This window comes from Anguilla anguilla, chromosome 4 (genome assembly GCF_013347855.1).
Source record: "Anguilla anguilla isolate fAngAng1 chromosome 4, fAngAng1.pri, whole genome shotgun sequence".
NCBI classification, from domain to species: domain Eukaryota; kingdom Metazoa; phylum Chordata; class Actinopteri; order Anguilliformes; family Anguillidae; genus Anguilla; species Anguilla anguilla.
In genome coordinates, this window is record NC_049204.1 from 59,587,914 (window position 1) to 59,599,516 (window position 11,603).

General features: G+C 45.8%; 2 protein-coding genes across 6 annotated transcripts in view; one reads left to right on the forward strand and one right to left on the reverse strand.

Annotated features, from left to right (window-relative positions):
* The window catches only part of ipo13 (importin 13), a 37,115-nt gene extending 34,218 nt beyond the window's left edge, over nucleotides 1-2,897 (forward strand). The window contains exons 20-22 of one of the 3 annotated variants that reach the window (XM_035413410.1): nucleotides 209-298; nucleotides 414-595; nucleotides 1,281-1,377. In XM_035413410.1, the coding sequence (XP_035269301.1) occupies nucleotides 209-298; nucleotides 414-595; nucleotides 1,281-1,377 (369 nt within the window). Of the gene's footprint in view, nucleotides 1-208; nucleotides 299-413; nucleotides 596-1,280 lie in introns of those variants that run through there. The other 2 variants (XM_035413409.1, XR_004764793.1) reach the window with 2 other exon arrangements.
* A 264-nt stretch (nucleotides 2,898-3,161) lies between these two features.
* On the reverse strand, nucleotides 3,162-11,129 carry fzr1b (fizzy/cell division cycle 20 related 1b). 3 transcript variants are annotated; one of them, XM_035413412.1, is made up of 14 exons: nucleotides 10,896-11,127; nucleotides 9,203-9,377; nucleotides 8,809-8,910; nucleotides 8,483-8,546; nucleotides 8,073-8,200; nucleotides 7,804-7,886; nucleotides 6,402-6,585; nucleotides 5,698-5,763; nucleotides 5,179-5,281; nucleotides 4,820-5,001; nucleotides 4,350-4,583; nucleotides 4,092-4,196; nucleotides 3,801-3,893; nucleotides 3,162-3,438 (listed from the first exon to the last, which is right to left on the reverse strand). In XM_035413412.1, exons 2-14 carry the CDS (start codon nucleotides 9,275-9,277, stop codon nucleotides 3,397-3,399), a joined length of 1,461 nt encoding a protein of 486 aa, XP_035269303.1. In that variant the 5' UTR covers nucleotides 9,278-9,377; nucleotides 10,896-11,127; the 3' UTR covers nucleotides 3,162-3,396. The 3 variants fall into 3 exon arrangements, with proteins under 3 accessions (XP_035269303.1, XP_035269304.1, XP_035269305.1); XM_035413413.1 differs by lacking the exon at nucleotides 10,896-11,127 and adding an exon at nucleotides 9,797-10,709; XM_035413414.1 differs by lacking the exon at nucleotides 4,092-4,196 and having other exon boundaries at nucleotides 10,896-11,129.
* Between the last annotated feature and the right edge of the window lie 474 nt (nucleotides 11,130-11,603).

Genomic DNA, 11,603 nt, shown 5'->3' on the forward strand with positions numbered 1-11,603 from the left:
GGCAATGCATGAGCCCTCAGAAGCCCTGCTGTAGTGCGTCAGAAGCCCTGTTGTAGTGGGTCAGAAGCCCTGCTGTAGTGCGTCAGAAGCCCTGTTGTAGTGGGTCAGAAGCCAGCGCACACAGGGGCCCCAGAGCTCAGAAGCCCTGTATTGGGTCAGTTGAGATGTGCTGGTTGTTTTAGTGCCTCAGTGCTGTGCCCTCTCACAGACGGAGTTGCTCCCTCACTGTGGAGACGTGCCTCGCGTGGGCCAGGTGGTGCAGGAAGACGGCAAGCTGCTGCTGCAGGCTGTGCTGGAGGTGAGGCTCCCCCTCCCCCCATGTCCCCCGTTTGGCGTCAGGAAGTGTTTCTGTCCCTCCGGCTGCCGTCACTCACCTCCCTCTCCCTCTCCCCCTCTCGTCCTCTCGTCTCCAGGCCATCGGCGGGCAGTCCTCGCGCAGTCTGATGGACCAGTTCGCGGAGGTGCTCTTCTCCCTGAACAAGCACTGCTTCGCCCTGCTGACGGTGTGGCTGAAGGAGGTGCTGCAGCCGCCCGGCTTCCCCTCCTCGCGCGTCTCCGCGGAGCAGAAAGACACCTTCAGCCAGCAGATCCTCAGGTACAGAACGCGGACAACCGCAGCCGAACAGGCTCCGTGCAGTACGCACCAGAGCTGAGTACTCTCATACACATAGCTGAGTACTCTGATACGCACCAGAGCTGAGTACTCTGATACACACCAGAGCTGTGTACTCTCATACACATAGCTGAGTACTCTGATACGCACCAGAGCTGAGTACTCTCATACACATAGCTGAGTACTCTGATACACACCAGAGCTGAGTACTCTCATACACATAGCTGAGTACTCTGATACACACCAGAGCTGAGTACTCTCATACACTCCTGAGTGAATACTCTCATACACACGCCTGAGTATTCTGAGCAGATACTCTTTTACCCGTACCTGAGCATTAAAATACCTTTGTGATTTTTGTTTTCAAATAGGTTTAAAGGTCCAAAAATTGAGATGGTTTTTACATTACACACATGCCTATCATTCATGCATTAATAACTGGATATAGCAGGAATTTTAATCAGTTGTGAAAAGGTACTGAAATTCTTCTGGACACATTTGCCAGCAATAAAAAAAATCCTGTTGTTAACTCTGCTGTACCTGTTCTCCCCTCACCTCTCCTGTATTCACACTTCTCTCTCTCTCTCTGTTTCTCCCCCCCCCTCTCTCTCTCTCCCCCCTCTCTTTCTCGCTATCTCCCCCCCCCCTCCCTCTCTCTCTCCCTCAGGGAGCGAGTGAACAAGCGGCGGGTGAAGGAGATAGTGAAGGAGTTCACCCTCCTGTGCAGAGGTCTGCACGGCACCGAATACGCTGCGGAGTACTGAGTCAGCGCCCGTCCCAGTCCGGAACCCGAAAGCGCCCGTCAGCCTCCCAGGCAGCCCCCCCCCACCCCCCCAACAGAACCCAAAACACTGGAGTCGCATCCCACACCGCGAGCGCAAAGACCCCCCACCCCCCCACAAAATCACCCATCCCCCCTATGGAAGCCCGGCACAGACGCCGGCTGCCGGGACCGGCTCGGCGGGCGGGGCCTGGAGCGGTGCCGCTTTCTCTGCTGTCCCCGGCGCCGCTTTGGGGTTTCGTTTTTTTAGGGAAACGCCAGAAGGGTCTTCTCCAGCAGTCGCCTGTCCTGCAGCATGCTCTCTAAAGTCTCACACTTTCTTACTCTCGATCTTCCCTGGCTCCTAGGCTGTTTCCTTGTGATATGCATACGTATGTTAAATAGTACTAGTTTTCCTTTTTATTTTTGGAAAAGAAGCAAATAATTATATACACCTATGAACACACACAGACACACACGCACACACACAGATATATATTAAATATACACACATGCATATATATATGTATGTATAAACAGGGTTTTAAAACAGTCTTGCTGCTGCTGCTGCCGCTGCTAACAGAAGGTGAGAAGGACAAATGAAGATGCGTTTCTGTGTTGCAGAACGATCCGACAGTACCAAACCACACACCCCCTTTTCCCTCGTTGCCAAATTGTTGTTTATCGTCACGTGATGTAGGTTTATTTTTTATTTTTTGATATAAAAGTAGAATATATTGGATCTGGTATGTAATGGTATATATATATACTGAGCTGGGAGGGGGGGGGGGAGGAGAGAGCTGAACCACTACGGAAACAAAGACTTCATGCCTGCACTCCCACAGCTATCAAACTAATCATCTCTGAAAAGTGAGCAGCTTTAACTGAGGAGCCTTGATTCATCTGCGCTAATATTATGGACTTGGAGAGGTCGATGTGCAACTGCTTAGGAATGTCTTGGCTTCAGATGAGAGCAAAGGGGTGGGGGAGCGGGGGGGTGTGAGACAATGAGTGAAGGGCTGTGTTCTTACTGGAGAGAGTATCCAATCACATCAGTAGTTCTAACCCCACTAATCACGCAGTACCCAATTGCAAAGCCCCGTCATTTCAGTGTGTATTTAACGAAGTGCCCAGAAGAATGTTCGGATATGCGCATATTCATTTTTTCCCCCGCTTCTAGTCCTACTCTGAATGCACTTTTGCTTTACACACGGTCTCCAGTAAAACGCAGAACTTGGGTTTCTGCCATTTTTTACCCCAAAAAGCATTTCCAAAGTGCATGTACTGAGTGTCACTCTTTGGGTTCCTACGCAGCTCTGCAAGGCCTTGACTCTTATCCTTGGTGTGCCTGTGGACATGTAGCATGTTTTAGGGAGGGACCGATGGTAGCATAGAGCGAGTGTCAAGGCACAGTAGGGTCATTGTTTGTCAGAGATTGAAAGTGAGGTGGTGAAGGGGAAGGAGGGGAAATGTACATTGATTTTTGTACCTGGTTTTAATTTATTAAATATATCTAAGGCAGCATGCTCAGATGTGTTGTCTTTTTATTTATCCGTATGTGCCCGGTCTTAGCTTTGACAGATTGACAGACATGTCATCTTCAATGAGGGATCACACTATTGAACTCAATTGCCAATGTACGATGCCATTTCTACTGTTTTTGGTCTTTAACCGTGAGACACCCCCTGTGTTTTCAAAATAAATCCACAATATGGTTTCACGCGATGGATATTGCACTACCACGTGTAAGAGAACATTTACCACACTGAAAAATTCCACGTACACAAGTTTCCATTTCACAAGAGTCCTTCCTCTAGTTTTAATATCGACAGCACGTTGCATACTGAAAAATAGGCATGTCCATGGTTGACTGTCCGTAGTATAAAAGCTCAAAGTCACAGAGTTCTCTGGGGAATCCATTCAGCAGCGGTTGGTGACTTGTGCTGAACTCCCAAGGGGATAAAGTCTGTTTCCCAGCCACTGGGGGATGGTGCTTCACTGCTCTTCCCCAGTGTCTCTTTCACTATCGTATCCTGGTAAAAAGGTTCAGCACTGACTTGGACTCCTACAGGACAAGAGCAAAGGCACTTTGTCACAATGACATTCATTAGATATTTTCCAATTTGTAACGATGATGCATTTCACGATTACGGCAATAACCAACACGGGGGTGTAAAGCACAGTGAAAATGACTTCAGTACCAAGTAGTCGTAAATACAATTCACAACCGTGTCATTAGTCTGAAAGGGTAATAAAATGTTAAAAGGATATTAGATCCGATTTGCTCGTCTTTATGCTTTTCCCACCCGTGCATAATCCATTTATGTAATTACAAACTGTGACTGTTACAACTCTGTCGGAGTAATGCTTCATCGCAGTAACGGACTGCCCCGTTGGACAGGTATGTGACGGGGATGAAAGCCTCACCTTGGTGCAGCGCGTTTTACTGAAGACGTTCCAGAACCTCAAAGTTTCGTCGCCCGCTCCCGTGACAATGGCCTCGCCGTCTGGAGATACCGCCTGTCAGGGGGAGAGGAAACCGGGTGCAGGTGTAAGCTGGCAGTCGAGAAAAAAATACTTAATACGTGGATGTGGGAAATTTACTTATAGATTTGAACTCAGCACAATAGACCATAGACAGTGGGCATGCAAAACTAAAGCTCTGTTCTTCCTAGCATTCCTGCACGAGCCCTCCATCGCCAGGTAAAGCGCCCTCACCAGGTAAAGCACTCTGTACGAGTGCCCTGTCAGTTTGGCCACCTGCGTCAGGGACGGATACTTCCACACCAGGATCTGGTTCTGAGAGTAGCCGTGCGTACTGACCTGAGAACGCACACAGAGACATAAATGATACCCTCCTGGGGGGGGGGGGGCTAGCGCGTCAGAGGCAGCAGCTCGGTGGTCGTTCGGTATGGGCGTGGTCTTTGACAGGGCGCGCTTGGCTAGGTGTCAGTGTGTTGAGTGTGAGGGCCTCACCAGTTCGTTGGCGTGTTTGGACCAGGCCAGGTTGCACACCTGCGACCCGGTGTCGGTGCTCTGCAGGGCCTGCCCGGTCAGGGTGTTCCAGAAGCGGAGGCAGCGGTCCGCGGTGCCGCCCCCGGAGGCCAGGAGCCCGTGCTGGTGCGGGGACCAGGCGATGGCCTTCACCGCGGCCAGGTGGTCGCTGTACTGCTGCACCGGGAGCAGGCTGGAGCTGTTCCACACCAGAAGCTGGAGAAAGGCAAAGCAACTTTTAGTGCGTCAATAAAGTGCCACTCAGCCAATCAGAACGCGCATCACTGACAAGATACTTAAGTGAGCACACTTTCATACTTTGTAATAACATGACACATGATGCACAGGGCACCAGCAGATACCCAGTACATGTCTGAGTTTGTGTGCGTGCGTGTGTGTGCGTGTGTGTGTGTGAGCGTGTGTGCGTGCGTAATCAGATATTCAGCACCAACCTTGTTGTCGTTTCCTCCCGAGGCGAGGTGCTGGTGGTCAGGTGACCACTTGAGGCCGCACACTTCCTGCCGGTGTCCCTGTAGCCGCCTCTCGGCGGGCGGGGGTGTGCGCACGTCCCTCTGCAGGATCACCCGGTCCCGACTGCCGGAGGACAGCTGGTCCCCATTCCAGGCCAGGGCACCTAGGAGGGGGCGACCAGGGCACTTAAGAGCACCCCCACACTAACAGCTCCCCCACATCGGCCTTACAGAAGCCCTCTCCACTTCCTATCATTCTACCCAAGTTACAGCTCCAGTGAATTACCGTTACGTTTTAGCTACCCTCCCCCTCTCGACTCCTTCCTCTGGGGGAGACCTACCAACACGAGCAGAATGACCCTCCAGGCTGGTTAGCTTCCTCCCCCCTGCGGCGTCCCAAATTTGGACATAGCCTTTATGGGTCCCCACTGCCACCAGACTTCCCTGAGGCAGAAGGACAGAGAGAGAGAGTGTGTGTGTGTTCATTAGATTGCATTTATCCGCAGCTGAAATACGACTAATAGCAGAATCAGTGTGTACTTCAAATTTTACAGCCGCTTCACATAAGGAATGTCCCTCTATAGCCACACACCAATTATTCACCAGCTGACTTGACGGTTCACGTGAAGGAAATTAGGCTCAGCCTGCTTCTAACATTCTGCTTCTGATTTTTCAAGTTTACAGAAAGTCAAACGAAGGCTGACAATACTAAGAGGCAGAAATTGCTGTACATGTGTACTGTAAGTATGCGTGTATACATTATATGCTAAAAACACATTTCCGCCTCTACTTCAGTCTGTTTTATCGGCAGACTGTGTGTGTGAGACTTTGCTTCTGAGTAGAGCAGCTTCCAGACTCACCCTGTCATTCCAGCACACTGACGTCACTGAATCTCCGTCCACCGAAAGGTCACACAGTCTTGTCACCTGGACAACCAAGCAGCTGTCAAAACCAATACTCGCGCCCCTGCCCATCCTTTTTCTCTTCCATTGCCCCTCTTATTACATATCATCAATTATAATTTATTCATTTTACAAGCAACCTTCTTCAGTGACATGGGGCTGCAACGTTTAGTTTACATCAAAAGAACAGCAAGGAAAAGGGTATAGGTACACAATGTGAAGTAACACAACACTGTTAAAGTATAAAGCCAGAAAGCAATGCCAAGATGTTGGCACATGTAATGTAAACTGTGTAAAATGTAATGTAAACAGTGTAAAATGTAATGTAAACAGTGTAAAAGTGTATATATGCCAAAAGTACCCAAATACTCAAAATGCCATAAGATTAAAACTGACATCTGAAACCTCTGCAATTACTGTACTTAAATCTGAAAGTGCAAAGGGTATTACATGTGGTCAGATGCCCGGTGCCGTGGTAAAAGGTTCACTCGCTCAACACACTGCAGCTGTTCAGGGCATTCAAATCCATGTTCCTAATGCCAATAAGCACGTCCTCAGTTTACTGCCCACACAAACTCTGAGGCTGCTGGGTACCCTTTGCCCCACCCTTACAGAACGGGGGGGGTCTGATGGCTCTGAAGTGCCCCCCTCAGCTCCCTCACCTGGCTGGTGCAGGCACTCCACAGGTACACGCAGGCCCCCAGCCCCACACTCAGCAGGTTCCCCGCGGACCAGTCCACCAGGTTGAGGTAAAAGTCGTCCTGCAGCTCCGGTGCATCCAGCACCTTGAACGGGATCTTGGAGATCTTTCGGGCCGGCTTGCGGGGAGAGCGGAGGAGTTTGTGACTGCAAACGCACAAAGAGAAAAAATAAATAAATAAAGGCAGGAATTTTTTTCTGGAATCTTCTCCACTGTTACACTCGAGCAGTCCTCCTCACACGTTCATTTTTTGTTTTATGTGTAATTACCTAAGAGTCGGTGAGATCAAGCACACACGTGGTAATATCAGAACAAAATGCCATCTAAGCTTATTTTATGTTCAAGTTTTACTGAAACATTTACAAGTCAAAATATATCACTGTGGAGAAGGATAAATTAAATTAGACCCCAAGAAAATTGATCAAACAGTAGAGATGAATAATAAGACATTTTAATATGGAACTGGACACATTATGTGGCCTATTCAATCTTGAGATATACACTTTGCAAAGTCAACTTAATTAGAAATTTGCACACCTATGCAGTTTAAGCAAATTCACAGTTCAGTGCTTACATGGTGTGAAATGGAGCCAGCACAATGAGAGTTTTTGCCATGTTAAACAGAGATAAATGCATTCAGACTGACTTAAACACATTCTTCCTCATGCATTTTACTCACAAAAAGAGGAATGTCTAGTCCAATGGGGAATGTTGCATATTTACAACAGCATTCAAGCCTTCAATGGACAGTGCCAGCAGAAAGCGTTCCCATCGCTTTGGTCAAATAAAAACTAAAAATGGGCTGCAGATCGATACGTAAACAGTATTTTTAACACAGCAAGGGGCTACTTCTTGTTCAATAGGCTATTGTTTCTAATGGGGCACCTGAAAGCCATCACAAATACGGACTCACACAGCACGTTTTATTAATCGTTGCTTCATTGTAAAGGCTTTTTATTCTTTTCAAATGTTTTTCAGCTTTAAGGTGAAGACTTATGGTTATATTTTATCACAAATGCACAAGTGCTTTAATTTAATTTAATTTAATTTAATTTAATTTAATAATTTTTCATAATTAGACTCATCTGTGTTTACATGCAGTTGGTATGCAGTTAGATACCAGAAATACAGTGTAAGTAGAATACCAGTGGCAGCATTTTTTTTACATTCATGCGCATGTGCTTCATCTGAACAAATTTTCAAGTGCCCGAAAGGTAGAGCCTCCCAATATCAGAGATAAGCACACGCACGTGGTGAGTCTGTATACCCACTTAGAGAACACCCCTAACTTTGACAACAAATGCCGAAGCAGGTGCACAAATCTGCCGAGTCTGAATAGGGTTCCATGAGACCGCTAACGTTACCTCTTGTTGCTGAGTGGAGACAGGGAGTAGGGCGAGACTTCGTTCCCACTGTCACAAGGCACTCTCTTTGTGTGGATGGTGTACTGCAGAAGCAGAGAAGCACTTCCGTTAAAACAAAGACAGTAGCGTTGAGCCACCTTTACCTTTCATCCCTCACTTTCTCTCTGTTGTTCCCCTCTTCTAAATTTTCTCATCTCCTCAATCTGTTTTCCACCCTCACCTTTGCAGGTTCATTACCCCCACCCTGCCCCACCCTGCCCCTCTCTCACCCTGAAGAGGCTGTGCGTGCCCTCGGCTGGGAGGGCCTGTCTGCGGCCATCCGCGTGTGGGTCTGCCACAGCCTCGATGCCGGCCCCCAGCAGTTCATTCCTCAGCAGGGCAGCATACGCCACAGCATCTGCCAGCCAGGGGAAGAGGGGTCACACCTCACGCTTTTAAGCTCTCCCACACATTCAAAAAAACGTGACTCGATGCCCTCCATAAAAAAAAACAACATGTGACTCGATGCCCTCCAATAGCCTTCAAGGGATTGACAGAACACGGGACAGTTTGTTCCATTCGAGTGCTTTCTTACTGTTTGAAGTCCCCCTGGATAGGTCAACTGATATGAATGAGGAGCAGCCCAAAACACAGTGAAACAGAAAAAGGGTGACGCGTACCATATTAATAACAGCCATACCTTTTCCTGTGTCCGAGCCAGCTTCCTTAGCCTTGTGGTTCTGGTTTGGAGATCTGCAGTTCTCCTGGCAGGGGTCCGCACAACGAAAGAACATTGAAGATACAAAGGCTGTGGTCTCATGACAAAACAGAATTTAAGATGTACAGTATGTGATGCACAGTATAACGACAGCACTACCACTGCTCCATTTAAATATCACTCTTGAATCAATGTGAGGTATAATGAAAACGAGAATGTATTCTACACACAATTTTTGTGAGAGCTAGAAGTCTCAACCGGAATAGGCTCAGGTAGAAGCACGGTGCAGCCGATTACATCAGACTCACATTAGCGCAGTGGAAGTTAACGCTCCAGTTGCTGCCAGCACGGGTGGGTATGAAGCGGTCTCCTGACTTAACACTTAATGGACTGGAACTTGCACACCCTGACTGGAAGAAGAAGGTAAAAGTGTGTGTGTGAAAATGGATGCATTACTGATGGGAAATTAAATACCTGAGATAAAATATGAATATTCAGTGTTAAAACTGTCTATTGAACTGGACTTCAACAGTACCATAATGACACGTGGGATTTGGAACATACTGGAACATAGTATTATCATTCCTCTATGAACCGCTGGATTAAAATTTAAATATCTTTTCCTCGTCATAATTTATCAAAAATATTCCTGGAACAAGTTGGTCAAAAAAAATGATTCATCCCTGTCCCGCTTCTGCTCACTTTGGCTAGTCGGCGTTCTGACAGATTCTGATGATTGATTTGCCTTAAAAGGCGTCTCTCGTAGTCCTGGTCCATTTCTTCTTGAGCACCACCGACTGCTCCGAACCGCTGTGCCCTTTTCACCTCTCTGTCCCCCCTCAGACTGGAGTCCTCACCCCCCAAGGCTCAGCCATTCCTAATAAAGAGCCAGCGAATGGGAAATAAGAATACAAACAAAATCTAGGGCATACATAGCTTGTTATTCCGGAATACCAAAAATCTAAATATATTTTTTACGACCAAAACTATTAAAACAATGAATCAGGCCATTATTACTCCAGATGCCTCCACTTCTATATAATACTTTTATCTGCGCAACAGCAGATACATAATTTTCTATTACTCATTGTGTTCAAATATATTTACGCTACTTATTTCTACTATTATCTATTATGGGTATCTATAAAAAAATATATAATATTATGGCGATTGAAATACTCGAAAGGCTCGCAAACTAACGTGAGAAAACAAGCCAAGTTAGTTGACACAAAATCTCTCGAACCGGGGATCTAGCTAGCAAACAATAATTATGTACTTAAGATGTAGACTACGTACACGCCAACTATAGAATAATATTCTATCCATCCTTCCGTGAATCGAACATGCCACCAAACAACAATGAACTGCAAATAGCTAGGATTAACTAAAAATCAAGCTGTAAATTAATCTGTCAAAACTCAATCTTATTAATTATGACCTCGCAGCGATTGCAAGTTATACTAGCAGGTTCGCTACTATGTCCTACACGTCAACACGTTATTTACTACGTCTGATTGTTGCCTATATAAATATAAACTCCTAAAGGAATATTTGTGCATTCCCAAATAAATATTAATTTAATAGCTGTGGTGACAGCAAGAGTTAACTAGCCAGGTTAACAGGACAGCGTTGGACTGTAGATCACTAGCTCAGATAGATAGCGTTAGATGTATCTCTAACAGCTACTGTTTCAGGCTAGGCTAGTGAACTAACAACGTTTGACTACCACCACATAGCTTGCGAATCCAAGCGGTAGTTAACGATAGATTTTTTGTTAGTCTAAGCAGCAAACGGTAGCAAGCTACACAGTTACCAGCTGATGTAGCCAGTTAGCTAGCTCTCGATACAGTTGTCTAACCTTAACTAAAAGATAGACAAATGATTCAGTAGTATAGTCTATAACGCTGTGTCTGATTTTAGTCAACTAGACTAGCGTTATTCGACATCTGACAACCAACTACGTTAGCTGGCTGGCTACAGAATCTACCAAAAGACAGCTAGGTCTAGCGCAGGCTACCAACCAAGTCCCAGGTATGGTAGCTAGTCTAAGTTGGCTAGCATTACTGTAGCTAACGTTGATTAACTGAGCTCGGTAACGACAAACTTATATTGCTTGCGCTAGCCTAGCAATAGCTATCGCACAATTAATTTAATGATCAAGAAAATGGCAAATGTGCAATGTGAGTCTAGGACTAACGCTATACAAAAACGTTAGCTAGCTAGCTGTACGTGAATATATAGCTAACAGTACGGTCATTTATCGGCCACACATGTTGTCAAGGCACCATAAAAAAATAACAAACCCTCCGTGGAAACAGCTAGCTATCTAGCAAACGTCAGCTAAAAGCTAACGTTAGCTAACATTACATAGCGTGCAACACCAAATCATTCTTACCCGACCCACTGTTTCAGAAACATATTAAAGATGAACTTCAGTTCACCAACAATGTTTCTTGAAGCGCTTAATATTTTATTCTTTTTCTTATTGTGTTCTTTTGGCTGGAAAGCATTTCCTTGTTCTGATTTTGCAGGCTAAGTCAATCTATGGAATGGACTTCGCAAGTCGGTCAGCTTGTTTACATCTCTCAAGATGGCTGCGGGACCAGCTGAACAGCTGCATCGAAGTGGATTTTAATTTTTTTTTAACTTGTGGAATATTTATGCATGTAGCTACTTAGTCCATAACGATTCAGAGCTGCGACCCAGTTCCGCACCGTCTCAACATAGAATAACGAATTGTAATCTTAAAACATAGCGTTAGCACTGCTGTGTAGGCCAGGTTTTTATTAAGTTTAATTGCGTGAAAACTTAAGTTCGTAGTTTTATCCACCTATTGCACATTTTCATACCCTGACACTCACAGTTTTACATTTAAAAATAATTGCAGTTATGTGGTAAACCTCTGAAATCAGATGACAGTCATTTCTTCTAATAGCCTACTTATGCTGACTTGGAATAGGGAGATTTAACTAATTGAATCGCATTGTTGTAATATACAGTAGTTGAATGTCTGTTGGAAAAAAAAAACACACACACATTAAATTGTGAATTTTGTCTCATAGTTGTTTGATTTGAAAAATACAACTGTGATTACACACGTGGT